This window comes from Drosophila rhopaloa, unplaced genomic scaffold (assembly GCF_018152115.1).
Source record: "Drosophila rhopaloa isolate 14029-0021.01 unplaced genomic scaffold, ASM1815211v1 contig_203, whole genome shotgun sequence".
Taxonomy (NCBI): Eukaryota; Metazoa; Arthropoda; class Insecta; order Diptera; family Drosophilidae; genus Drosophila; species Drosophila rhopaloa.
This window is the reverse complement of record NW_025335088.1, coordinates 3,592,709-3,620,488: the sequence shown is the minus strand read 5'-3', so window position 1 is coordinate 3,620,488 and position 27,780 is coordinate 3,592,709. Positions and strand designations below refer to the sequence as shown.

The following is a 27,780-nucleotide window of genomic DNA, read 5'->3' as shown; positions in this document are numbered from 1 at the left end:
AAATATATACAAATATACTGCTAAAGTTAGTTACATTCTCAGTTTTAGTTTTAAATGGGTGCTACTTCCTATTTGGTATCCTCGAGAACGGGTATTTGCATTTCATTTATATATTGTACTTTAAGTGAAAGAAACGAATTGCGTGTCTTGGTTTGATGATTTATTATTTTGAATAACTATTTTTTTGTATATCTGCAAGGGTATATAAACTTTGGTTTGCGAAATCTACTATAATGTCTTTCCAAATGTATAACATACGCAATTTATTAAAAAAATCTACATATATGACAAAAACTAAGATAAAAATTGTTCTTTTTGTTGTTCATCTGCATTCATTTTTCTAAACTGCCAGCTTCCAAGACCGTCGAACTCCAAAATATGTGTGTGATATTTCCTAAATAGGTACAATTTTAATTAAGTGTAGGGGAGATGTGACATTTTAAAATATTACCAAAGCGTAGGCCTGTGTGTTATCGTCAGAAGGGTAATTCCCATACCCTTAGCAATTTCATAAATCGAGCTTTCAACATCAATAGAAACTGCACTGGTACATTCATCTAGAAGGGCATATCGTGGCCTTAACGAAAAAAAATAAGTAGGAATAGTTTATAAAATTAATATACATTTTTTGTATCCTTATCTAATTAGTCTTTAAAGTTAACGTTCGTAAACTACAATGTTCTTTAAATTTTTTCGGTAATCGCTCTAATGTAATCGAAAGTTAAGTTGCGTTTTATTTACATTATTTAAGCTTTTAAATTTTTCAAATAAAATTAAAAAATAATTTTTAACTTTTTGTCTAAAAATACAGTTTTTAAAATTAGTTTTTAAGCTTGACGTATGAATACTAAAAATGTAGAAAATTAATTTGTTCATACTTATGGTAAAACAATCGAGCTATCGCCATACGTTGCTTTTCACCTCCAGATAATATATCCTTCCAATCGCGAACAACGTCAAAACTATCACTGAAAGTAATAATGTATGTTGGATTACTTACCACCCTACTTACATATATTTATAAATTATTTTTTACCGTTGGGCGATGTGTTCGAGACTGACCAGTTTTAAAATGCTTCTTAGCTCGTTTTCAGTTATTTGTTTGCGTTTCATATCATCACGTGTATCGGGGTATATTATTTGGTCGCATAGGCTTCCGATTGACATATATGGACGTTGTGGAATGTAAAACATACATGGAACATCTTTTACAGGCCGTGGAATTTGCAATTCTCCAGCGTATATGGGCCAAAGTCCACTTAGTATTCTAAACAAGCTAGATTTCCCGCATCCATTCGGACCAGTTATTAACAAATGCACACCTGGTTCGATACATAACGTAAGCTTCGGTACAACTATATCACAGTTGGGTGTCACTACTGGAACTGCACGTAGGTTTATTGACATATTTTCCGGATCATCTGAATAAATTATGCGGCCTTTTGCTATTGGTTTGCCATTACGAAACTCAATGATACCATTTGACTGATCGGTTTCCATCACACTGGTCTTGCAATATACTCCCTGAGCGGTTTCCTCAAACACATCCATCATGCCAGCCACACGATAAGTATAACCAGCGAGCGACACAATTTCCTTGTAAGAAGACATTAACCGCTCAATCGCGTCTGCTGCAGAAATTAGCAAATTTCTAGCTGTAGTTAAATATTGCGTTCGTTCGCTAACTCTAGACTCTGTTATGGCTGTGCCAGAAATTGTTTCAGAGCTTACGTCTTTGCCTGTCAAAATCGGTAGGGATACCATGATCATTCCAGTCCCGGACCAAACATATTTCATAAAAAATTGTTCTAGCATTATAAACCAAAGTTTTTGGTTGAAAATGGCAGTCATTTGATTTACTAAGCGATTGTATGCTTGCCGTAGCTGCTGCATCTCCACCTATATATTATAAAAGAATAAACTGATTAACATATTTGTAAAATACATACAAGAAGAACACAGCAAAGGCTTTCTCTAAGAGAAACAAACATCAAATTATTTTAAATATGTTATAAATAACTTAAATTGCAAAGTCTGAATGTTTTTGAATATATTGCCAATGTACCAGCACTGGTTTGCAACAATAGAAGCATCTCTACAAAACTTCAATGCCAAAGCTTAATAAAAAGTTAACTACTAATATATAAACAATAACTTATTTTAGTTTGTGCAATTTATGAGGCAGCTATTGCAAGCTAGTTTTGGCAAGCCAAAGTGTTAATATCCTTGCAGAGTATTCAAAAATATAAACTATATAAACTAAAATATAAAACATAAAACCGGAACTCGAGATTAAAAATAAAATTGACATAAAAACGTACAAAAAAATATTTAATTTTTTAATTAGAGACTGGAAAAAACCCTGAAAACCTCAGTAGTTTTTTCTTTAAGGACCGATGCTTTTGTTGTTTTTATACCCTTGCAGAGGGTATTATAATTTTGGTCAAAAGTGGGCAACGCAGTGAAGGAGACATCTCCGACCCTATAAAGTATATATATTCTTGATCAGGATCACCTCCTGAGTTGATATAGCCATGTCCGTCTGTCCGTTTGTCTGTTTCTACGCAAACTAGTCTCTCAGTTTTAAAGATATCGAACTGAAACTTTGCCCACACCTTCTTTCCTTTGCACGCAGTATATATGTCGGAACGGCCTGGATCGGGCGACTATATCCTATAGCTGCCATATAACTGATTGATCGGAAATGCCATAACTTTGATGTTTGTAAAGTTAGGAAGCTGGGATTTTTTATTGGTTTTATATTTGGTTAGTCAATCCGACCTACCAAATTTCATAAGGATCGGCCGACTATATCCTACAGCTGCCATATAACTAATTTATCGGAAATGCCATAACTTTGGTGTTTGTTAAGTTAGGAAGTTGGGATTTTCTATGGGTTTTATTTTTGGACAATCAATCCGACCTATCAAATTTCATAAGGATCGGCCGACTATATGCTATAGCTGCCATATAACTGAACGATTGGAAATGCCATAACTTTGGTGTTTTTAAAGTTAGGAAGTTGGGATTTTTTTTGAGTATTAAGAATGCAGCATATGAATAATTTTGGAGAATATAATGTACATAATATTCTGCAAGGGTATATCAACTTCGGCTCCGCCCGAAGTTAGCTTTCCTTTCTTGTTATATACATATATAAATAAGAAATTAAAGTTTTTTTGATTATTACATTTTTCGTATACATATTTTTGTTTCTCCAACTTATTGTTACACTTTTATTTAAAAGTGTGGCTTCAATGAAACTTTAAAAATTGATCTTTTCTCTTATTTCGAAACAAAGGATATCAGATACAAATGCAAAAAGCTAATATAAATGTATATCAAATAGTCCAAAAAATAAAAACCTTTTTCTTTTCACTGGGGCAATTGTGGTTAATTTTAAAAATGCTTTTAAAACTTAAGAAAAGTTATGGTAAAAGTTTTAAAACAAATTTTGCCCCGATTATACATAAGAGCGAGTGCTACTGCAGTAGCATTAATTAAATTGAAATCTCGGACATCTATATCATATAGTTCCCATTGGAAAATCAAAAAATTATAAAAAAAATAAAATTAAAAACAAATAAAAATAAAGAAAATTGTATTTTGGTGTTTTTTCTATTTATCAAAATATTCCTTGGAGAAATAGTAATTATTTACTATATCAGAATTACGCTTTTAGTTTTGTAAAAATCGGAAAAATCATATAGCCATAAAAAGATGGCAAAATGCAGCGCAAAATCGACATAATTTCATTGTTTTTAGTAATATAGGCATACAAATCAAAGTGTAGTCGTTTTGTAGTAACTGTAAGGCTTTGTAAAAATTGGGCTTGCCGAAGTTTGCTTCCTTTCTTGTTTTACTTTATTTATTAACAACCATCCATTGTTATAAGTAACTCTCGTGTAATTATGTACGCAGATGATGTTAAATTTGTCCTGCAGTATAAGAATATTTCCAGTCATTTAGACTGACAATCCGATCTAAATAACCTTCACAGCTGCTGCCGGCATAATTTTCTAAATTTAAATGGTTCTAGGTGCAAGCGCATAATTTTGTATCGTGTCAATTGGTTATATTTAAAGGTGGTCAAAAGTAAAATAAAAATTATATTTATATAATTGTTCCGGAATGCTCAATAAATTAACAGTAGGAAGCAAAAAGCAAACGTTTTGTATTGATTCAATGCAACCAATATGAATTCCGTATAGTGGTCTCCAGATGGGAGACCCATACTCCAGAATCGGATGGACTAGCGAAATAAATAAATTATTTTTATATACATATATATAATATCCTTTTATATATATATATTATTGATGAATAGTTACAAAATAAGAAGTATGTGCAACTTTTTGCAATAAGTACCAATAATAGAACATTGTAAAATTTTGGTAAAACTTCGAATTTTTCAAAACCGTTCAAATCTACTTTTAACGACGTTGTTATGGACCCATAAAAAGTAAAATAATTTCCAAAGCAAAAAGTCTGTCTAAAATCGATCAAAGCGATGACGAATTTTATTTCGACATTGGTTCTTCATTAAATTTGTTAATAATAATAAATATTATAAACTTTTTATCGTATCTTTCTCGTAATTGACTTCTTCACTACGTTGCAAACTTTTGACTGAAATTATAATACCCTCTGCAAGGGTATAAAAACGATTTTTGTACTACTAAGTGCTGCAAAAATAAAAATTGCGATTTAAAAATGGATTTGTGATTACCGGGGATTTCTATTTCCTTTTAAGCCCAGTATGAATTATATTTTTTTCAGATCACCTTATTTTTTTGAAGGGAAGGCGGATTTAGAGTGCCGTGCCCTTATATGTCAATATTTATAACGAACAACAATAAAATTACCTTATGGCCTCCGTAAAAAGCGATTTCTTCGGCATTTGTTATTATACGGGAGTGAATGTGTCTTAGGTACCCATATCTGTTGGCCTCTTCCGATACCAACTGTCCAAACTTCGGGGATACAATTCGTAAAATGTGGGCTGTTAGGGCAATAACACCGACTGACAAAGCTGGTCCTGTGTATTGAAATAAAATAGTAAGTTATCCGTAAAACGTACTCATTTTGAAATAATTAACCCGTTAAAATGTTAGCTTTCATTTTTCTAGAGGATCTCATCAGTGCCAATCCAATTAACATCAAATCAAAGCATGGTTTAGTCAGGCTACTATACAAATGAGCTACAGAACTAGCGAACACGGAAATATCTTCGGTAAGTCTATAAAATATTGAATTGTGTTAGAAAAATAATAATTTTAAGCAGCCTCAAAACTTACCTATGATCCGCATTCTCAATACGTCCGTCCAAATTTGATACTCTATAGTAATTTTGATTCTTAAAGTAAAGACGATATGAGTGGCGCACCAGTCGTGTTCTAAATAAAAAAAAATTGAATCTTATACCGCCTAATATATTACTATTTGTTATTTACCGGAAAGCCAGAGCAAGTTTACTTTCAAGAAATCGTATCATTGAATTAACAAATGTAGCAGGGATAGCGATTCCGAACCATTTGAGCAACACAAGACCAAATTGTTTAATATCCTTTCGTACTATAAATTTAACAAGGGCCCCCTCCAACGCAGCGACATAAATACTTAGAAATGTGCGAGAAATTAGGCAAAACGTGTGTATGCTAAGCAATCCCGTTTCATAACACAAGGTATGTGGAATCATTATTTTAGCCAGCATTTTCAGTTGTTTTAAAAACTCATGGTTTAGTCCAGGCTCAACAAAATTTTTGTTGTTTTTTTTTAGCTGCTGAGCAACCAATAACTTTTCCGCCTCTGCCAGCTTTAAATCCTCTTCGGTGCTATCTGTTTTTAATGGAGTAAGCACCCCATTATAGACTTTGGTTTTTCCTTTTGGAGTCTTTTCGATCGATGTAGTGTGGGCGTTTTTTACGTAAGGGATAGTCACCTTAATGGTTAGTGCTAGTATTGCACTAGTCACGAGGGCATAGCTAAAAGCGTGTTTCGTGATTCCATTATGTTCAAATTTTTCTGCAATACGGTCAACATATTTTGATAGAACACTCATTATTGTAAATATTATAATTGTTCTGGGGCGTTTTGTTTAGATTAGAGGTCCACGAAGTAATCAATAGAAAATTAGGCTGAAAATAAAATTTAAAAAAGTATAAATACGATAAAATAATTCAATGTTTACAAACTAGTAATATTTCAGGGAAATACAAAAGCTGTATAAGGTTTGAACAACATTGTGTACAAATTTAAACGAAAAATATTAAAAACAAGAGAGGAAAGCTAACTTCGGGTGGAGCCGAAGTAGATATACCCTTTCAAAATATTCGGTAAATTATACTCTACAAAATTATTCATATGATGCATTCTTAATACTCATAAAAAATCCCAACTTCCTAACTTTAAAAACACCAAAGTTATGGCATTTCCAATCGTTCAGTTATATGGCAGGCATAAGATATAGTCGGCCGATCCTTATGAAATTTGGTAGGTCGGATTGATCCGGTCTAGAAAATCCCATCTTCCCAACTTTACAAACACCAAATTTATGGCATTTCCGATCAATCAGTTATATGGCGGCTATAGGATATAGTCGGCCGATCCCGGCCGTTCCGACTTATATACTGCGTGCAAAGGAACGAAGGGTGTGTGCAAAGTTTCAATTCGATATCTTTAAAACCGAGAGATTCGTTCGCTTAGAAACAGACAGACGGACATGCTTATATCAACTCAGGACGCGATCCTGATCAAGAATATATATACTTTATAGGGTCGGATATGTCTCCTTCACTGCGTTGCACACTTTTGACCAAAATTATAATACCCGCTGAAAGGGTATAATAAGTCTTCTTTCTATGGCAAGAAGCTTATAAGTCGGAACTGCCCCGATCGGCATTCTATTAGCTGTCATGCGAACAATTTATAATGCTATTGATTGACTATATATCGAACCATTGAAACACAATTGGAGTGCAAAATATTTGTAAGTGAAGGCTCTGTGCCGAAAAAACTTTTATTTTGATTTTTATAAATATAAGTTCCGAGTGGTTTTTCTGAATAAAAATCGAAAAACATTTATATTTCAGACTTTTTAGATAACAATCTTAAATTATTATTTTGAATACCTTTACGTAGCGTATTATAATTTCAGTCAAAAATTTTAAACGCAGTGAAGGATGTCTCCTTCCTTTCCGACCATGTAAAGTATATATATTCTTGATCAGGATCACCAGTAGAATCGATCTAGTCATGTCCGTCTGTCGGGGCCCCGATCGGATGTCTATATCCTATAGCTCCCATAGAAACAATTGGATATAACTTGCAAGAATGGCAGATATTTCGCGCAGTGTAAAAGCTATTGACATGCATTTTTCCAAATCTTATGTTTTTATGCATACCTTGATCAGGGTAAAAGCGCGTTTCGATCGGAGGTCTATATCCTATAGCTCCCATGGGAACAGTGTGGTGAAATCGCTTAAAAGTTTATACTTTTCAGGATATTTCGCGCAGTATATAAGCTATCTTTCCAAATCAAAGTTTTTTATGCATACCTTAATCAGGGAAAAAGCGGCCGTCTATATCTTATAGCTTCCATAGGAATAATTGTTAAAGGCTGTGAAAATATCCATTTTTTATACCCTTGCAGAGAGTATTATAACGTTGGTTAAAAGTGTGCAACGCAGAAAAGGAGACATCTCCGACCCTATAAAGTTTATATATTCTTGATCCGGATCGCGTCCTGAGTTTATATAAGAATGTCCGTCTGTCTGTTTCTACGCGAACTAGTCTCCAGTTTTAAAGATATCGAATGGAAACTTTGCACACAGCCTTCGTTCCTTTGCAAGCAGTATATAAGTCGGAACGGCCGGGATCGGCAGGCTATATCCTATAGCCGTCATATAACTGATTGATCGGAAATGCCTTAACTTTGGTGTTTTTAGAGTTAGGAAGATGGGACTGGCTATATCGTATAGCTGTTATATACCTGAACGGTCAGAAACGCGATAACTTTGGTGTTCCTCACACTTAACTTAAACCCTTATTTAGAATTGTTATTTAGCACTGGTACATATACGAAAATTGTCACTTAGTCATAGAATATGTCATAGAATATGGCTATCATAGCTATTATCATCAATAAATCAATAAAATTATTTCCATTTTGAATCTCTCGTCGATTTATTTTTATACCCTTGCAGAGGGTATTATAATTTTAGTCAAAAGTTTGCAACGCAGTGAAGGAGACATTTCCGACCCTATAAAGTATATATACTTATTCTTGATCAGCATCACCAGGAGAGTCGATCTAGCCATGTCCGTCTGTCCGTCCGTCCGTTTCTGCTCAAACTAGTCCCTCAGTTTGAAAGATATCTGCTTGAAACTTTCCCAAAAGTTGTCCCTCTATTGCAGGTAGTATATAAGTCGGAACGAGACAGATCGGGCGACTATATCATATAGCTCCCATAGGAACAATAGGACAAAAATATTAAAAAAATTATAACTTTGTCGTTTTTAACTTTTTTCTTGTTCTTTGGGATTTGGTAATATTTAAATATTATGGAATTACGGTTTGAAATAAATTAAAATCGGATAACAATATCATAGAGCTGCCATAGAAACGATGGCAAAAATGCAGCGCAAAGTCGACACAGCTTCATTGTTATTAGTAATAAAGGCATAGAAATCGAATCCGGCTTGCCGAAGTTTGGTTCCTTTCTTGTTTTATTTTTGCCGAAGCTAGCTCCCTTCTTCGTTTTTTTTTTTAATTTGGAAGTTTTGTGTTATTTGAAAGATTTAAATTAATTTTATTTTACAATAAATTTTCGAAATAATAAAAATTTAAATATTTAAAATTTATTTATGGAGAAAAAATATATTGTGTTTGTGTTTACTTACTACACGTTAGTCAGCTCAAACATATTTAGTAACAATTACCCAAACAGGATATTTAATATAAAATGTTGTATTTGCAACGCGTAATTTTTATTAAATGATAGGTCCGTCACCAATTTTAAGTCCGTATTCACCGCGCATTAAAATTAAACTAGTTCCAATTCTTTTGAAATCCACTTTCTCAATAGAAATACCTTTGCGTTGATAGGTGCCCAACATTTTTGATAAGAACCACTCAATGTTTGCCCTTGCGGATATCTCAAAAATAGTTTTCATTACTAAATTAACAAAAGGTTTATCGGTAAATATTCTTACTGAAACAAAATATACTTTCAAACAGGACAAGTACGTATATACATATTTGTATATATATTTGTAAACATAACAAGGCCCATAAATAAGTAATAGGTAAAGAAAAAGTCATTGTCTAAAAATCTTTTTAACGGATTAGATAAGCAATATAGTCACGAAAGTTGCACCTTGTACCTACACAAAATAATACAAAAACAAGCAAGGAAACAACCTTCGGTAAGCCGAAGTTTATATACCCTTGGTGTTATTACAAAACGAATACCTTTCTATGCCTATATTACTAAAAACAATGAAGCTATGTCGATTTTGAGCTGAATTTTTCCATCGTTTCTATGGCAGCTATGTGATATTGTTGTCCAATTTTAACAAAACTTAAAACGTAATTCTGATATAGTAAATAATTACTTTATCTTAAATGAATATTTTGATAAATAAATAAACAGAAAAATAAGAAATTTTAATTTTTTTTTTAATTTTAGGTTTTTTTATGGGAATTATATGATATTGATGTCCGATTTAAATTTAATTAAAACAGTAATTCCATAATATTTAAACATTACCAATCCCCAAAGAACAAAAAAAAATTAAAAACAACGAAGTTATACTTAAAAAAATTTTTTTTTCGATTGTTCCTATGGGAGCTAAAAGATATAGTCGCCCGATCCAGCTCGTTTCGACTTATATACTACCTGCAATAGAAAGGCAGCTTTTGGGAAAGTTTCAAGTAGATAGCTTTAAAACTGAGGGACTAGTTTGCGTATAAACGGACAAACGGACAGATGGACGGACATGGCATGGTAATGCTGATCAAGAATATACATACCTTGCTAACTTTTGAAATTATAATACCCACTGCAAGGGTATAAAAATAAATAACCCAATGTCTCTCGGAAATTATCTTCCAATAGATGTGTAACACATTATTCCATTTATTGAATTTATTTATTAAAACTTCTGAAATGGATTTAGGTTTTTACCACGTGAAGTTAATTTAAAGGAGGTTTTTCGCTCTGTGCAAAAAGAAACGACTTGGGGCATGTACCTATAGATTTATAAGCCTGCAAGCTTATTATGAATGTAATGTAATTGGAAAAACTTAAATGAGCCTTCAGTAAAAATATCAGATGAATGAATAAGAAAATATTAGAATATCGATTTTTTTTACCTGCTTACCTTATGTATGATTTGATCGATTCATTTTTAATTTTTTCCTATGAAAATACTTTTTTCTATGGCAGCAATCCGACTAGTTCCGACTATTTGCAATAGAAAGAAGGCTTTTGGAAAAGCTTTAAAAGACCTTGCATTCGTTATAAGATCGAAAATATTTCCTTTGCTGGGAACTTTTAATTATTAGCCAATAAATTTAACAAAACGTGCTTCAACGCGTGGAAATTTATGTTTACACATATTTGCTAGTATTCATAAGCTTCTTGTAATATAAACTGCACGCGATAACTTATCATATTAACGAAAGCGGGCACAGCTGTATTCGTTAAAGACACAAATTTTATAAAGACTTAAGATTAGTTAGCGGAAGTTTATAGATTATAAACGACTTAAGGACTTTGGAACTTCTTTATCTCTTTATGAACTTTAATAAATGAACGATTTCTTTACGGCAAAACCACGTTCATTTAAGGCTTACATTTGACTCGCATAACTTTTTGAACCGACTTAAAGTTTTGTGAATATTTTAATTTCTTTTTATTACTGATAAAAGTATTTGATATGGGTAATGGGTAGTAAATTAATTTTTTTACTTTCTTAAGCAAAAGTTGATTTTTTCTTTTTTTCTAATTTAATTATTTAATACAAATACAAATTAGCATATCTACTATTTTGTACTACTTCTTTCAACTTTTTTGATAACCTTTAATATTATTATAACTAATTATAATGCGTTTATATTTATTTAGAGTAATGTAAATCGTAAAAAAAATTAATAAATGCAATTATCCTACCCGTACTTTTTTCATTAAAATCAAGAAAAGAAGCTAGCTTTAGCAACCCGAAGTTTATATACCCTTGCAGTTATTACAAAACATTTCGTAATTTTTGGCAGATTTGAATGTGAACTGCCCACGTCTAGATCTTTTTGTATTAACTTTTCAGATGCATCAGAAGCTGACATATATAATCCTTGTTAACGCAATTTTTATCAATCTCCAACATCAAGGACAATGGCAATATATTTATGAATTTAAAATTGTTAGTCAAAATTTAATTTAAGTCGGGTTTAACGAAATTGTTTCTTCATCAAAAGCTATTGTCTATCTAGCTGCGAAAATACTTTCGTCAATTGCAACACAGATGCGCTAAGATAAGATAATTTTATGTTTTTAGGTGCCATTTTAATTAAAAGATTATTTAATTGAAAAGAGTTTAGTATCTAAATATTTTGAATAATTTGTAATGTAGTGTAGCGCTGTTAAAATTATAAGACCGAAGTGAGAGATTTGAACAAATTAAAGAAGGACAAATTAAGGTAATTAAAATCAAACTTATATTTAATTTTATTATTGACACTAATGGGTTTAAGACCACTACTCTTCCCCATACCAGTAAAAATGACCAACTACACGACTTCAAACTACATACCAATCATTGACGGGAAGTGATTGTTTGAAAAGACTTCCAATACCTCAAACACTCTTCCAATACCTCAAAGACCCAAGAACAAATAAACAGTCTAACAAACGCAGTTAACATTTTAGTAAAAAAATTGAAAAACAAAAAAGAGAATTTATATGAAACCTTGTAAACAAGAAATAAATTAATAATTTCCGAACTCGAAGCCTAGATGTTGTCGGTTACACTTGAAAAAATTGGATTAGTCAAACCAGCGATTTTTGATTCTAATGTTTAACAAAATTGAATTATTGAACATTCTACGAATATTACAATAACTGACCAGGCATTCAATTTAAAGTTTTATAAAACAATTATTTCATTATTTACACAATTTATTTTGTTATATAAAAATCCTAAGGCGAACTTGCCATGTAAGATAATTATCTTGCACCCCGTTGAACACAACAATACTATTCTTAATTTTTTTTGCGGAGACAATAATAAAGCTGACTGCGGTATCAAGATTACTTCCAAACTCTACCAGAGAAGCCACCGAGTCCGTGGCCACCATGACCTCCAAGTTATTATTGACGGTTTCAAGAAGTCCGAAGACGTCCTTCATATAAGCGGTGGAGGAGGTAAGGGTGGGGGTATGGTTAATTCGGCCAAAAAAGGCCTATTTTAATGAATTAAGTAAGCATAAGCATATTAAAGTACAACATTTAAACTACGTTTTCACAAATTTTTATAAAAAAAAACTTATAAATAAGCCGTTCGCAGCAAAGCTCTCCTAGAAAAAAGGTTTTGCGGTGAACAGCATAACTCGTTACTGGATCATCAGAAAAACCAAAAAAAAATAGTTTAATAGTTAATATGTTTCTAGAGGAAACTACGTTAAGTTTTTTTTTCAATCAATTTTTGGATTTTTGGTAACACTTTAAAGTCCAAAACGTGATTTTAGCCTAAAAATTCGATATATTTGTTATTATAAAATGTTATTAGGTCAGAAATTTCAAAACGATTCGTTTAGTAGATTTTGCAGGATCGTGTTCACCGACTTTGAAATTGAAACTTTTCAGGAGAGCGTTTTAAAGTTTTGGACACCGAAAAATCGCATACAAAACGAGCTAACTCACCTACGTTCAACTGCCCATAACTTCGGAAGTTTTACTCGGATGAATCAAAAATTTTAACGCAATATTCTTCAAATGTTGTGCATTCAGAAAAAATGCCAGAAGCCCAGTCTTCACAACACCATGCAAGACGCACCGCGTCAGCACCTTCAGGGCTTAGGGCTTTCATTATTAGAATTTATGTACTGATGTACTTATGTAAGAAGTCAAATTTTGGATATAAATAGTGACCAAAGTCTCATTCACACAACATCCCGCGTCTTAGATAATACTTAGGTTATATAATTAGAAACAACGATGTTATAATTTAATTTTCTTTTTCCCCATTGTTCCTATGGTAGCTATATGATATAGTCGTCCGATTTTTTTTTTCTTTTAGGGGAATATAATTTCTAGTTAATCTACTTAGCACAGAAAAGTTTAGCCGAATTACCGAAATGGGGCAGTCAATATCACCATGTATAAGGTTATAAATGAAGATAGTACCAAGCATCGTTCTACGGTTGGCTAGAGAGGGTAAATTAATCAACAGAAGTCTACTAGAATAAGAAGGTAAGTTAAGATTTGCATCCCAGTTTAGGCGCCGTAAAGCAAAAAGAAGGAAGTTTTTTAGTACAGATTCAATTCGACCAATATGTATTCCGTATTGTGGACTCCAGACGGGAGACCCATACTCCAGAATCGGACGACAAGCGAAATAAATAAAGTTTTAGTTAAATAAGGATCATCGAATTCTTTTGACCACCTTTTAGCACTCCAAGCACTCCTCTGGCTTTATTAACCATGGAAGAAATGTGATTCGAAAATTTTAGTTTAGGTCCAAGAGAACGCCAAGATCGTTTACAAGAGTTATTCTATCCAAACAGCTGCCACTTAACATGTAAGTCGCGTATATCGGATTGGCCCGATTGATTTATATATTTATATATATTTATATATATATATTGAGGGTAAGGACAGCCCTTCGTGTGATGCTTGTTTTTTTACAAACTTAAAATGCAGAGTTCGTTAAAACAGAGGTCAGCGATTAAATTCTGGCAAAAGCAAGCAATTTGAGACAACAGAAGACGGCAAAAATTCCACCGCGGCTTTAAAGGCTTTTCCGGAGAATGTCTTCCGTGACACGTTTAATACTTTAAAATCGCACTAGCAGTGCTTCATCGAAACAGGAGGAGTTTTTAAAGTTTTTAAAGAATTGAAACTAGTGGCTCAATTTATATTTTTATACCCTTGCAGAAGGTACACTCACTATGGAGAGCTCTAAGATCACCGAAAGGAACTGTGATGCCTATTAGAAATCCCACAGGCGGCATTGATGCACACAGAGCCAGCACGGTTGGCAACCACCTTAAAAATATCTTCCAACCAAATCCGGCCACTAGTGCTTTCACTTTGCCGACTTTACCATATGAGCCTCAGCTTCAACATGAGCCAATTGAGTTTCGCCAAAACTAAATCATTACCATCATCAAAAATCAGCTGAATACGAAATCCACGGGCTGCGACCTCATTACTCCCAAAATGATCATTTAGCTCCGATATTGCGCAGTTTGCACTATCACCCAGCTTTTTAATGCCATCGCAAAACTTGGCCACTTGGAAGAAGTCGATTATAATAATGATAGCAAAGCCGGGAAAAGACCACACAATCCCCACGTTGATAGACCTATAAGCCTACTTTCATGTCTAAACTCTTTGAAAAATGCGTATTGACTCGGATAAACACATACCTAAGAATCCAGGAAGAAATTCCGTCACATCAATTTGGGTTTCGTGAAAAGCACGTAACAATTGAGCAGGTCAACCGGATAACATCAGAAATTCGGAACACGTTCAAAAAACAAGAGTACTGCCATATTTTTATCAAGCATTTGATAGAGTTTGGCTAGAAGGTCTAATGTACAAGATCAAGACAATGCTCTCCTACAACACCCACAAGGTTTTAGAGTCTTACCTCTACGACAGAAAATTTGCTGAGAGATGCAACACTGCTATAACTGACGATTTCACTATTGGAGCTGAAGTTCCTCCAGGTAGCGTGCTTGGCCAACATTATATGTCCTTTACACATCAGTCATCCCAACAAGCACACGACTAACAACATCTACGTTTGCTGATGATACAGCTATTCTCAGCCGCTCAAAATGCCCGATGCAAGCAACTGCGCAGCTAGCTCTTCATCTGGTCGATGTTGAAAAGTGGCTTTCAGATTGGCGAATTAAAGTGAACGAACAAAAATGCAAGCACGTTACGTTCACCCTGAACAGGCAAAACTGTCCGCCGCTCATGTTAAACCATACTCTACTCCCGCAAGCAAACGAAGTGACATATCTAGGAGTACACCTCGACAGAAGACTCACTTGGCGCCGGCAAAAAAGAACACACCTAAAGCTAAAAGCCAGTAGCCTTAATTGGCTTATCAACGCTCGGTCTCCCCTTAGCCTTGAATATAAAGTCCTGCTGTATAACTCGGTACTAAAACCTATATGGATGTACGGCTCTCAGTTATGGGGGAATGCCAGCAATAGCAATATTGACACAGTCCAGCGAGCTCAGTCGAAGATCTTGAGAACAATCACCGGGGCACCGTGGAACGTTCGCAACGAAAACATACATCGCGACTTAAACATTCTACCAGTCAAAGAAGTGATCCCAGAACAGAAGGAAAAGTACTTTACCAAGCTATCGTTGCACCCTAACCACCTGGCGAGAGGTCTTACAAGGTTGATCAACCAATCACGCCTTCGTCGCAATGACTTACCCACCCAGCGACCGACTTGAGGGACGAGTAACTAGAATACAGTCTTATTATACTGTTAGTTAAATTTTAATGTTAAGATTCGTAAACTTATTGTTAGTCTCAAGATTCAATAAATAAAAGCAAAGTCAATCAAAAAAAAAAAAATTGTATTTTGCTTTGAGATATAGTAATTATTTATACACAAATAAATCAACTAACCTCCACCTTCAAAAAACTCGGTAGTGGACACCGGACACTTATACGAGAACCTGCTTGTTAAAGACAGATTGCTGGCCATGAAAAACCCATTGACACTCCTATAGGGGATCTTATGTCCGTATCGTCTGTAAAAATGATTTAGTCCCCTGCACTAAATTATAAAATTTACCAAACTAAAGTTCACTTGCGAATAAATTAAATTAATTATTTTTTCGTGTCACCCACAAAGACATAAAGCTACGGATAACAGACGATGTGCGACGGAAATTCGCTCAATCAAAAAGTATACTATATCGCCGGGAGCCACATTCTGCCGACTATTAGCAGAAAGTCCATGCGAGCATTATGCAATGGAGAGCAAAGGGTAGAAGACAACTCTAGCTCTCCATTGTTGAACATCACCCAAGACATGCCTCATCCTCCTCTGCCTTCCGGAGGTTATCCAGTAGTTCGGAACGAAAATCGAAAATGTCGCATAGCATTACTTTTTGATTTTTATCGGTATCATTTATCAGCGACTCATGAACGACAGAAGATCTGTGATTTAGCTAAGAAAAGTAATCGCTGAAATAAAGACGACCGAGGGCAGCTTTATACCTGAAGGGTGATAGCACTAACCATACAACAAATAGACTGGGGCGACAGGCCCCCGGGCTCTTAGCGGCAGGCCCCGGACACTTCGTGTGCCTTCGGGTTTTTTGCGATCTCATTCTTATTCTCATTGTGATGCTCGCAAATTGCACGAGTTCGGCCGTCCAGTCGCAGAAAGGCTCATTTTAAAGAAGGTAGCGCCTACGCTTGAATTGGTCTTTATATGCGTGTTTATGCATTCTCATACAGGGGTGCATGTGTGCGTTTATATGGTTAGTGGTGATAGTTAACACAAGTCTGCGAACCAGAGCCGTTTACCCAAGAGTCTGAATCATAACACCGGCCAACTTGCTGATCCAGCATTAGGACAAACGTGGTCGCTGTGAGTCGCTTCTGTTTGCTTCAAGTTCAAAATTTTATTTAATATTTTCGGAGAGGAAACATGACCGTCAGTGACCGCCCTCTAATCATCCGGCTCCGCGGAATATTAACCAGAGCTACCGCTACCCGCTTTTCTGGAATATTTAGAAATAATTTGTCAATACACGAAAACAGGGTCCATCCTTGTGTGGCGTGTTCAACAAAAATATAAAAAAAAAAATATCATATCGCAGATATGGACCCCTTTTTCAAATATGTAACGATATGACGTCGTTAACTCATTTTCCTTAACTTGTAAAGTAATGGTGCGATTCGGATTCGATTTTTGGAGTGTTGATAGATATTAAATGAGTATATATTTTAGTTTCAGTTTTGACTTATTCGCCAATAACTATCCTCTTTAATCGACTCAGCTAATGAAGATCAAGAATAAATATACTATATTGGGTCGTAAAGGCTTCTTTCTACTTTCCAACGAATACAATATACCCTTTTAATTTACGAGTAACGGGTATAAAAAGGAAGACCAGATCACCATCACAAAAAGTGTCGAATCGCCAAATATCAGCACAAACACAAAAGTTCAGTGCGCCGATTTAAAAAGTGAAAAGTATCTTTTTTAAATTTCAAAATACGAAGCAGTACTGTTGAAATATGTTTAGATAGTTTATTATTAAGAATTTGAAGAAAACTAAACTATTATAAATGGCAATATTCTTGAAGAAAACATTTTTTTTAACAATTAAAACTAAATTAAGCTATCGGCAATTATCGATAGGCAATAGTCCTTACACAGCCACAAAAGTTGCAGAATCATGATCAGCCTACAATATGTAAAGAAAACCGAAAAAGACAAGATTTCCCGCCATAAAAAGTGGATTACGGAAAATTAAACACTATTTTCACATTAGCAATTGAAAGGTTTGCCCCGGATGATTCTGTTAACCTGTTGGCGAACGAAAACGATGTTAAAAGAAAATTGTCTCATCCCTTTGATGTATGATGTGGTTACCACCACAATTTCGTACTGGATTTTCTCTAAGTAAGAGTGTTTTCGATCTTCTATGGGAGAAAAGGGCTCTTGACTGAGTTTTTTCGCTTTACATAAACATTTCTTTTCATTTTAAATGTTCATATCCATTTAAAATTTTCATTTGTTTTATGATCCAGTGCAAAACCAAAACAAAATGTTCATTGATGGGTTTCTTGTAATAGAATATATTTACTAATTACGATGCTAATTTCTTCAATCCAACATTTTGTCTATCATGATTAACAGAAAGGAAGCATAAACAAGAAAGGAAAGCTAACTTCGGACGGAGCCAAAGTTGATATACCCTTTCAGAATATTCTGTAAATTATATTCTCCAAAATTATATGATGCATTCTTAATACACATAAAAAATCGCAACTTCCTAACCTTAAAAACACCAAAGTTGTGCCGTTCCGACTTACATACTGCGTGCAAAGGAAAGAAGGGTGTATACAAAGTTTCAATTCGATACCCTGCAGTTCCGAAATTCATCACTCGTTAATCACTATTTCATCGCATTTTAATCACTCGTTCATCGCATGTTCATCAGTAAACGCTGTTCAAAGAGTGATGAATTACTGATTAAAGAGTGATGAAAAACTGAAAAAAGAGTGATGAATTACTGATTAAAGAGTGATGAATTTTTCACTGATTAACTCCTAGGACATGCCAATGTTAAATTCATCACTAATTTGTATGAAGTTTCATCGCCGATTAATCAGCAGTGATGAATTTTTGGTGATGAAAAAGCGATTAAAAGGTGATGAACGGTACTGCAGGGTATCTTTAAAACTGAGAGACTAGTTCGCGTAAAAACAGACAGACGGACATGCTTATATCAACTCAGGAGGCGATCCTGATCAAGAATATATATACTTTTTAGGGTCGGAGATGTCTCCTTCACTGCGTTGCACACTTTTGACCAAAATTATAATACCCTCTGCAAGGGTATAAAAAGGAGTCTTGAAGTGTCACGGCTAAAAATAGACATATTACCATGTGGGGCAAAACGATAGGCGACCCGCGAGGAGCGCGGAAAAACCAATATTTATATTCAACAGGAATAATTGGATAATTGGATAATTCTTGTAGGTGGTGCGCCAGAAGGTGGCTCTGTGAATGGGTCGCAACAAACGTATCATTACAACTCCTTTAAGCGGCGATAAGAGGATCGTATAGTCGAGTTTTATAATCATTTTCAATACTACTACAGTTTAGATCAAAGAAATCTGTTCGTCAACTATGAGAGAGAGCGAGAGCCAAACAGCTGGCAAAGTTTTTCATTAAGCCTAGTACTCAGATCGACGAAATCTCCTTAAGTAAGAAATTATGTGTGTTAAAAGCAAAATTTCTCCTAAAATTGTGTAAAATTACTTTCGTTGGCCAAAAAACATTTCTTAAGACTTTGTTCCAATTTTTAATGAATAACATTAAAAAGCACAAATCTACAATGTTACGTTTCAGAAATTTCAAAGTCTCTTGCAAATGCAGATAACGTACTTTAAAAATTTTACTTTTGTCTTGCTGTTTTAAAATGCAAAACAGTAAAATTCCGAGAAGAAATTATAAGTGTTTGTTGTTTTTCATTAAGCAGCAATAGCCTGCTCTTCCTTTTGTCAATTTTAATTGGTTATTTTATTGTTTTATTGTTTGGAGTAACGCACATATTAAAAATAAAAAAAGTCTTAAAAAAATTATCTTCATTGCTTATTCTTCTTGGAAATCATTAGGACTATAAAATTATAATAATATTATTTCTTTTTGTTTCGGCATTAAATATTTTAGTTTGATTTTTAATTCTGTTTTTTTTTTGTGTAAGCCATTGTTTTCCTTAATAGCTTGAGCGTTTCGGCATTAAAGCCATTAATGTTTCTTTAATATTTACATAGATATGCTTCAGCATTTATCATTTCGTTTATAAAAACCATGTTTCCTACTCCTCAAGCGGACATGCAGCCCCAATCTAGAACAAACCCTCCGCTGTGCTTCACCGTTGGGTAGCATTTATTAAGTCAAGTTCATCACCGCGCTTTCGACACACTTTCTCCTGTTCCTTAGATGAGAGATGTAAATCATAGCTTCTAGAACTCTTCGGACGGTTTTAGTGGATACGCTTATTCTTAGGTATAAACAAGAAAGGAAAGCTAACTTCGGGCGGAGCCGAAGTTGATATACCCTTGCAGAATACTCTGTAAATTATATTCTCCAAAATTATTCATATGATGCATTCTTAATTCTCATAAAAAATCCCAACTTCCTAACTTTAAAAACAGCAAAGTTATGGCATTTCCAATCGTTCAGTTATATGGCAGCTATAAGATATAGTCGGCCGATCCTTATGAAATTTGGTATGTCGGATTGATTGGCCAAAAATAAAACCCATAGAAAATCCCAACTTCTTAACTTTACAAACACCAAAGGTATGGCACTTCCGATCAATCAGTTATATGGCAGCTATAAGATATAGTCAGCCGATCCTTATGAAATTCGGTATGTCGGATTGATTGGCCAAAAATAAAACCCATAGAAAGTCCCAACTTCTTATCTTTAAAAACACCAAAGTTATGGCTTTTCCGATCGTTCAGTTATATGGCAGCTATATGATATAGTCGCCCGATCCGGCTCGTTCCGACTTATATACTACCTGCAATAGAAAGACAACTTTTGGGAAAGTTTCGAGCAGATAGCTTTAAAACTGAGGGACTAGTTTGCGTAGAAACGGACGGACAGACGGACAGACTGACAGACGGACAGACGGACGGACAGACGGACAGACGGACGGACAGACGGACGGACAGACGGACAGACGGACATGGCTAGATCGACTCTCCTGGTGATGCTGATCAAGAATATATATACTTTATAGGGTCGGAAATGTCTCCTTCACTGCGTTGCAAACTTTTGACTGAAATTATAATACCCTCTGCAAGGGTATAAAAATAATTCATTTTTGCGAAACGTTCAAACGTTTACTTTTCGTCATTTGGTTAGAGATTTACACCAAGAATGACGCACAAAAGTTTGTTTTTTATACCGTATTCAGTCTTAATATAGAATAATATAAACAAGAAAGAAAGAGATTTTCGGCAAGTCGAAGTTTATATACCCTTGCTATTATTACAAATCGACCACATTTCGATTTCTATGCTTAAGCCTAGTATTCAGATCGACGAAAACCGTACGCCAGACATGAGAGAGAGCGAGAAGCAAACAGCTTGCGTTCACTTTTCGTTGGGCCTATTTTTCACGTCGCTACTCAGATCGACGAAAAAAAATACCAGAAAATTTCATAGCGTTGCCAGTCTGCTGAAATGAACTTTGGATGAACCCTAGCGAAAAGAATAAAAAATTTAATCTTTTGGCGTGCGCTTCTCACTAAACATTTTATAAAATGGAGGGAAAACATTAAAAAACCCACAAAAGTCGATTGCAGGAGTTTACATGTGAGGACAAAATAACATTAATACCATCTGGGGGGCCTCTTTCTTAGGTCAAAAATGTACGAAAAACACAATAAAAGTGCAGCTATGAACTTTAAATTAGCAAATAATTATCAGTAAATTAAAAAAAAACAACTGTTAAATTTAAATTGTATTGTTTTTTAATTTCTTTGTACAGCGGCAGACTTGTCTTGCCAACTACAATGATAATATCGTTTAAAGACTCTTTCCCGCAAATACGATATCTGAATTTTAACTGCTTGTCAACAAACCCACCTGATTGACAGTACGACCGTAGCACGCTTAATTCTGATGAACTCTCGAAATGTTGGTCACACTGGAAAGATTAAAGTTTTTACGCTAGCGTACTCGTTTGTCGATCTTAATATTAGGCTTTATTACTAAAAAACAATGAAGCTATGTCGCTTTTGCGCTGAATTTTTCCATCGTTTCTATGGCAGCTGCATATATGTACATATGATATTGTTGTCCAATTTTAACAAAACTAAAAACGTAATTCTGATATAGTAAATAATTACTTTATCTTAAAGGAATATTTTGATAAATAAATAAACAGAAAAATAAGAAATTAAAATTTTTTTGTTTAATTTTTAGATTTTTCTATGGGAACTATATGATATTGATATCCGATTTAAATTTAATTAAAACCGTAATTCAATAATATTTAAATAAAACCAAATCCCAAAGAACAAATAATTAATAATTAAAAACAACAAAGTTATAATTTTTTTGAATTTTTTTTCGACTGTTCCTATGTGAGCTAAAAGATATAGTCGCCCGATCCATCTCGTTCCGACTTATGTATATACTACCTGCAATAGAAAGACAACTTTTGGGAAAGTTTCAAGCAGATATGTAGCTTTAAAACTGAGAGACTAGTTTGCGTAGAAACGTACGGACGGACAGACGAAAATGGCTAGATCGACTATTCTGGGGATGCTGATCAAGAATACATACATACAATGTATACTTTATAGAGTCGGAAATGTTTCCTTCACTGCGTTGCAAACTTTTGACTGAAATTATAATACCGTCTGCAAGGGTATAAAAATGCGCTAGTCCCAAAAAATACATTTTATAAGACATAAATACATTATATTTACATTTTAAAATACATACATACATATGTACATACTATAATGTAAGTACATATGTGCAAAGTGTTGAATCTTATCAAAGTAATAAGTAAAGTAAAGTAGTCTAGTGTATCATTATACTAAATTGTATTTTAAAAGAAAATATAGAATAATGTATTGAAATCGTATTTGCGCTTTAACAACGCGCACCTATTCTGCGACCAAGTTCTTTATTATATATATGTATGTATATGTATGAACGCCCTTATAATCTTTATATATATGGACATACATACATATGTACATAAATGTCAATATAAGTACTTACGTTAATTGGTTTATTCACTGACAGAAATGTCATTTAAATGCTATACAAGAACATGGATGCACAATTGAATCAGTGAATTCACTTCCGTGCATTTCATCGACTTGCAATTAGTTTTAACGCAAAAAATAAGCACAATTCATACTTGGCTCAGAAAAATAAATATCACAGATTTACGGCAACGTAAATAATAATTTTTACAATAAAAACAAACAGCATTTGTCGTAGGCATGCATGGCGTGCACTTTGAACAACCAAAAATTGTGACCGAACAACACAAGAGCTTAAAGCTTTGTGTTTACTATGTAAATGTACGTACGGGTACATACATACATACATATGTGGATATGCCAGGCTATGAATTTTGAATCAAGTACATTTTGTAATAAAAAAACTTTGCAAAAAATGCAGAGAAGCATGCATACAAATCTATCTAAAGTCTTGTCAGTAATTAAAAGCAGCTAGCGAACATTGTTGCGGCTAAAATTTAATCGATAAATTTATGAATTACTCCATAATATATGGGTACATTTGCAGCTACATATTTACATATGTATATAAATATATGTACATATATCTTTGGTAGTATTTTGGAATTTATTAAGGCACTCCACTTAATGCGCTAACCCCAAAAAATACTAAAATATAAAAAAATCGTATGTGCAACGAATACTTTTGTGAGCATTTATATTTTTGTCCATATCTTTTTATGGAAAGCGTTTTCTGTTTGGTTTTTTTCGTCATATACTTCACAAAATATTTATCTTTGGAAACATAAACCATTTTTTACCATTTTAAAATGGTTACTTATTTAAAATTGGCATTTTTCAGTTAACCCTCTTTGCAACGAATACTTTTGTGACTCACTGTACGATAATAAAAAAATAAAAATACTGACTTTTTTATGTCACAGCTTATTTCGTGCAAGGAACTTCTTGTTAAATATATTGACTATCAAATAACTTAATACTGTGTGTGGCCTCCCTTTTTGTTTGAGTATTAAGTTATTTAATAGTCAATGTATTTAACATTGAGTTCCTTGCACGAAATAAGCTGTGTCATAAAAGTGTTTTTCTTTTAATGTCAAAATAATAAAGATACTAAAATTCGAGGAAGATTGATATTTGTCCAGTATAGCGGCCAGGTCCCACATCGTGCAAATAAAATATCCTCGATGTGGGCAGTAATTTCTTAGGGATTGAAGTAACCATATAAGTATGTATGTATATGTAAATCTTAAAAAATCGCGGTCCACCGTAGATCATTTAAGCCAATTAAGTTGGTTTAAAATGCAGAAGCGCAATCTTAATTGTTTTCTATTTTTACGACTTGAACCATGGGCACTCACTATTGTGGGCAACTATGACTACTAACAACAACAAGCAAAGAACAGGTAGCAAAAAAAAGCGGGAAGGGTATGCATTTTAAGTTTGCCATTTGATAGCAAGATCTTCTGTTGCATTTCAAGCTTGAATTGGCCGGAAAGAAATAAGAAAGTAGGTGAGGGGTACACATTAGTAGCTTCCGAGTAGAAGACATACAAACTTTTGTCTTATTCCATTGGTCTTAAGGGGGTATATATCTTTTTAATCTTCAAAAAATCGAAAAGTTTTTTATTGCTTTATCTTGAAGAACAACATCTTGAGAACATTTCCCCAAATTTTCATAAAGATTTGAGCGGTAGAAAGAAAGTTGCAGCGCTCCCAGTCGCTCGCCTCGTCCCCGCCCAAACCCCAACTTGAAACTTTAAGCCCGAATATCTCGAAATGGTGTTTTTTGAAAAATGACTTTGCGGTGATATGGATTGGCGAAAAACTACTGATCCGATTTTCTTTAAATTGTAATTTTGGTCAAAAGTGTGCAACGCAGTGAAGGAGACATCTCCTACCCTATAAAGTATATGTATATATTCTTGATTAGGGTCGCGCCCTGAGTTGATATAAGCATGTCCGTCTGTCTGTTCGTCTGCCTGTTCGTCTGTCTGTCCGTCTGTCTGTTTCTACGCGAACTAGTCTCTCAGTTTTAAAGATATCGAATTGAAAGTTTGCACACACCCTTCTTTCCGCTGCACGCAGTATATAAGTCGGAACGGCCGGGATCGGCCGACTATATCCTATAGCTGCCATATAACTGACTGGTCGGAAATGCCATAACTTTGGTGTTCGTAAAGTTAGGAAGTTCGGATTTTCTATGAGTTTTATTTTTGGCCAATTAATTAGACCTATCAAATTTCACGACTATATCATATAGCCGACATATAACTGAACGATCGGAAATGCCATAACTTTGATGCTTGTTAAGTTAGGAAGTTGGGATATTCTATGGTTTTTATTTTTGGCCAATCAATTCGACCTACAATTTCATAAGGATCGGCTGACCGCGCCGGACCAAAAGAGAAATACCAATTTGGTCTCAAAAATATACTACAAAATACTATTTCATATTTTACAAAATACCACTATAATACCATAACAAATAATTCGCCTGGAAATTCAAATTATAATATGTAATATGTAAAAATAATAATTGACTTATTATATATAGAAACAAGAGAGAACGCTATAGTCGGGTGCCCCGACTATCAGATACCCGTTACTCAGGTAAAGGGAGTGCGAGGGAGATGGAGATAGAAACTTTGATCACGCATAACTTTTTAACGAATGGTCCGATTTGAAAAATTTCTTCTACATTTCGATAGGTATTGATAAACACAATAAAACTGCATTTTTACTTTTTCGAAATATTTAAATTTTTAAAATCGTATATAAGCGATTGTGGGCGTTAAAGGGGGCGTGGCACCATTTTGAAACAAACTTGCGCTGCGTAGGAACTCCTAGAATCTGCATGCAAAATGCCAATCTTCTAGCTTTTATAGTTTCCGAGATCTCAGCGTTCATACGGACAGACAGACAGACAGACAGACAGACGGACAGACAGACGGACAGACGGACAGACGGACATGGCTATATCGACTCGGCTAGTGACCCTGATCAAGAATATATATACTTTATAGGGTCGGAAACGCTTCCTTCTAGCTGTTACATACTTTTGCACGAATACAATATACCCTTTTACTCTACGAGTAACGGGTATAAAAATAAGGTTTTCCCCATTGCAAAAAATGTTTGTTTTTTATTTAATTTTACAAGATTAATAATATTTCAGTCCAACATTAAACTAAAACAATATGCATTCGTATTCAATTCCATATTCCAACATATATTTAAAGTCTTAAAATTAATTAAATGCTTAAAATTCATTTTGTAACATTTTCTTTAAATAAAATAATAGAGGAACTTCTTTTTCCAGTCATCGAGTAACACGTTCTTAAAATAAAATAATAAAGGAACCTGTTTGTCCAGTCTTGTAAATTTCTTTTAAGATCAGAATAGATCAATTTTGATTGAAAATACCATATAATACAATAAAATCTATGAAAAATGCTACTAAATACCTATATACCATTAAAATACTTTTGAGCAAAATCAGAGCTGATAAAATACCAAAACAAATTATTTCATCTTGGTTTACAAATTCACATCAGTGGTAGCAGAAGAATGTCTTGCATATATGTATGTATTCCAAATAATATAAATCAATTTAATGAGATAGGAACAGGGCACATCGCAGTCGGTGTCTGCGCTTAGTGGTTCAGAAATCTTCAAACCAAATCAGCTTTGGTTGTTGTTCTGCGAGCGGATGGTGCCTGCATACCCTACCGACGATCAAATTTTAGGGGTGGGGACAGAAACAAGAACGGCTGTTTGGATTTTGTTTTGTTTACATTTTTTAGGACACTTGTTATACCCGTTACTCGTAGAGTAAAAGGGTATATTGTATTCGTGCAAAAGTATGTAACAGCTAGAAGGAAGCGTTTCCGACCCTATAAAGTATATATATTCTTGATCAGGGTCACTAGCCGAGTCGATATAGCCATGTCCGTCTGTCCGTCTGTCTGTCCGTCTGTCCGTCTGTCTGTCCGTATGAACGCTGAGATCTCGGAAACTATAAAAGCTAAAAGATTGGCATTTTGCAAGCAGATTCTAGGAGTTCCTACGCAGCGCAAGTTTGTTTCAAAATGGTGCCACGCCCCCTTTAACGCCCACAATCGCTTATATACGATTTTAAAAATTTAAATATTTCGGAAAAGTAAAAATACAGTTTTATTGTGTTTATCAATACCTATCGAAATGTAGAAGAAATTTTTCAAATCGGACCATTCGTTAAAAAGTTATGCGTGATCAAAATTTCTATCTCCATCTCCCTCGCACTCCCTTTACCTGAGTAACGGGTATCTGATAGTCGGGGCACCCGACTATAGCGTTCTCTCTTGTTTTGAATGATATGTTTAATGAGTTTTGGTTGATTTTTTTTTTTTGATTCGCAGTGTAATTTTGTTTAATGTTGTTATTTAATGATCTAGTTGTATATATTTTTATAAATATATATATATTTTTTTTAAATATACATATGTACATATAATAATTTTATAATTTTAATCTTGGAATATTACAAATTGTTTAACCACTATAAAGTACAGACAAAAAATATTCGAAGTGGTTTTCTTAAATGTATATTACTATTTTAAATCAAGAATTAAACTTTTAATGATTTTTAATATAAAAAAAAATTATAAAATTATTTATCATTAAACATAACATTCAAAACAAGTGTCCTAAAAAACGTTCTGGTTTCTGTCCCCACCCCTAAAATTTAATCGTCGGTAGGGTATGCAGGCACCATCCGCTCGCAGAACAACAACCAAAGCTGATTTGGTTTGAAGATTTCTGAACCACTAAGCGCAGACACCGACTGCGATGTGCCCTGTTCCTATCTCATTAAATTGATTTATATTATTTGGAATACATACATATATGCAAAACATTCTTCTGCTACCACTGATATGAATTTGTAAACCAAGATGAAATATATGCTTAAATATTAAAAAATATACTGTAACATATAATATTCTTATTTTTATCATTAACCCAATAGTGAATACGTCCATATTGTTAGGGTACCAAGTCTGAAAAGTAG

The 27,780-nt window shown here is 34.0% G+C and overlaps 1 protein-coding gene across 2 annotated transcripts; it reads right to left on the bottom strand.

Annotated features, from left to right (window-relative positions):
• Positions 1 to 203: 203 nt before the first annotated feature.
• LOC108048305 (ATP-binding cassette sub-family D member) lies at positions 204 to 23,041 on the bottom strand. Of its 2 annotated transcripts, none has more exons than XM_017128856.2 (9): positions 22,747 to 23,041; positions 5,454 to 6,137; positions 5,298 to 5,396; positions 5,100 to 5,239; positions 4,866 to 5,038; positions 1,037 to 1,899; positions 879 to 968; positions 452 to 577; positions 204 to 394 (listed from the first exon to the last, which is right to left on the bottom strand). In XM_017128856.2, the coding sequence occupies exons 2-9, from the start codon at positions 6,059 to 6,061 to the stop codon at positions 295 to 297; spliced, it is 2,199 nt and encodes a 732-aa protein (XP_016984345.1). In that variant the 5' UTR covers positions 6,062 to 6,137; positions 22,747 to 23,041; the 3' UTR covers positions 204 to 294. The 2 variants fall into 2 exon arrangements, with proteins under 2 accessions (XP_016984345.1, XP_016984346.1); XM_017128857.2 differs by lacking the exon at positions 22,747 to 23,041 and adding an exon at positions 8,902 to 9,045.
• Positions 23,042 to 27,780: the final 4,739 nt, after the last annotated feature.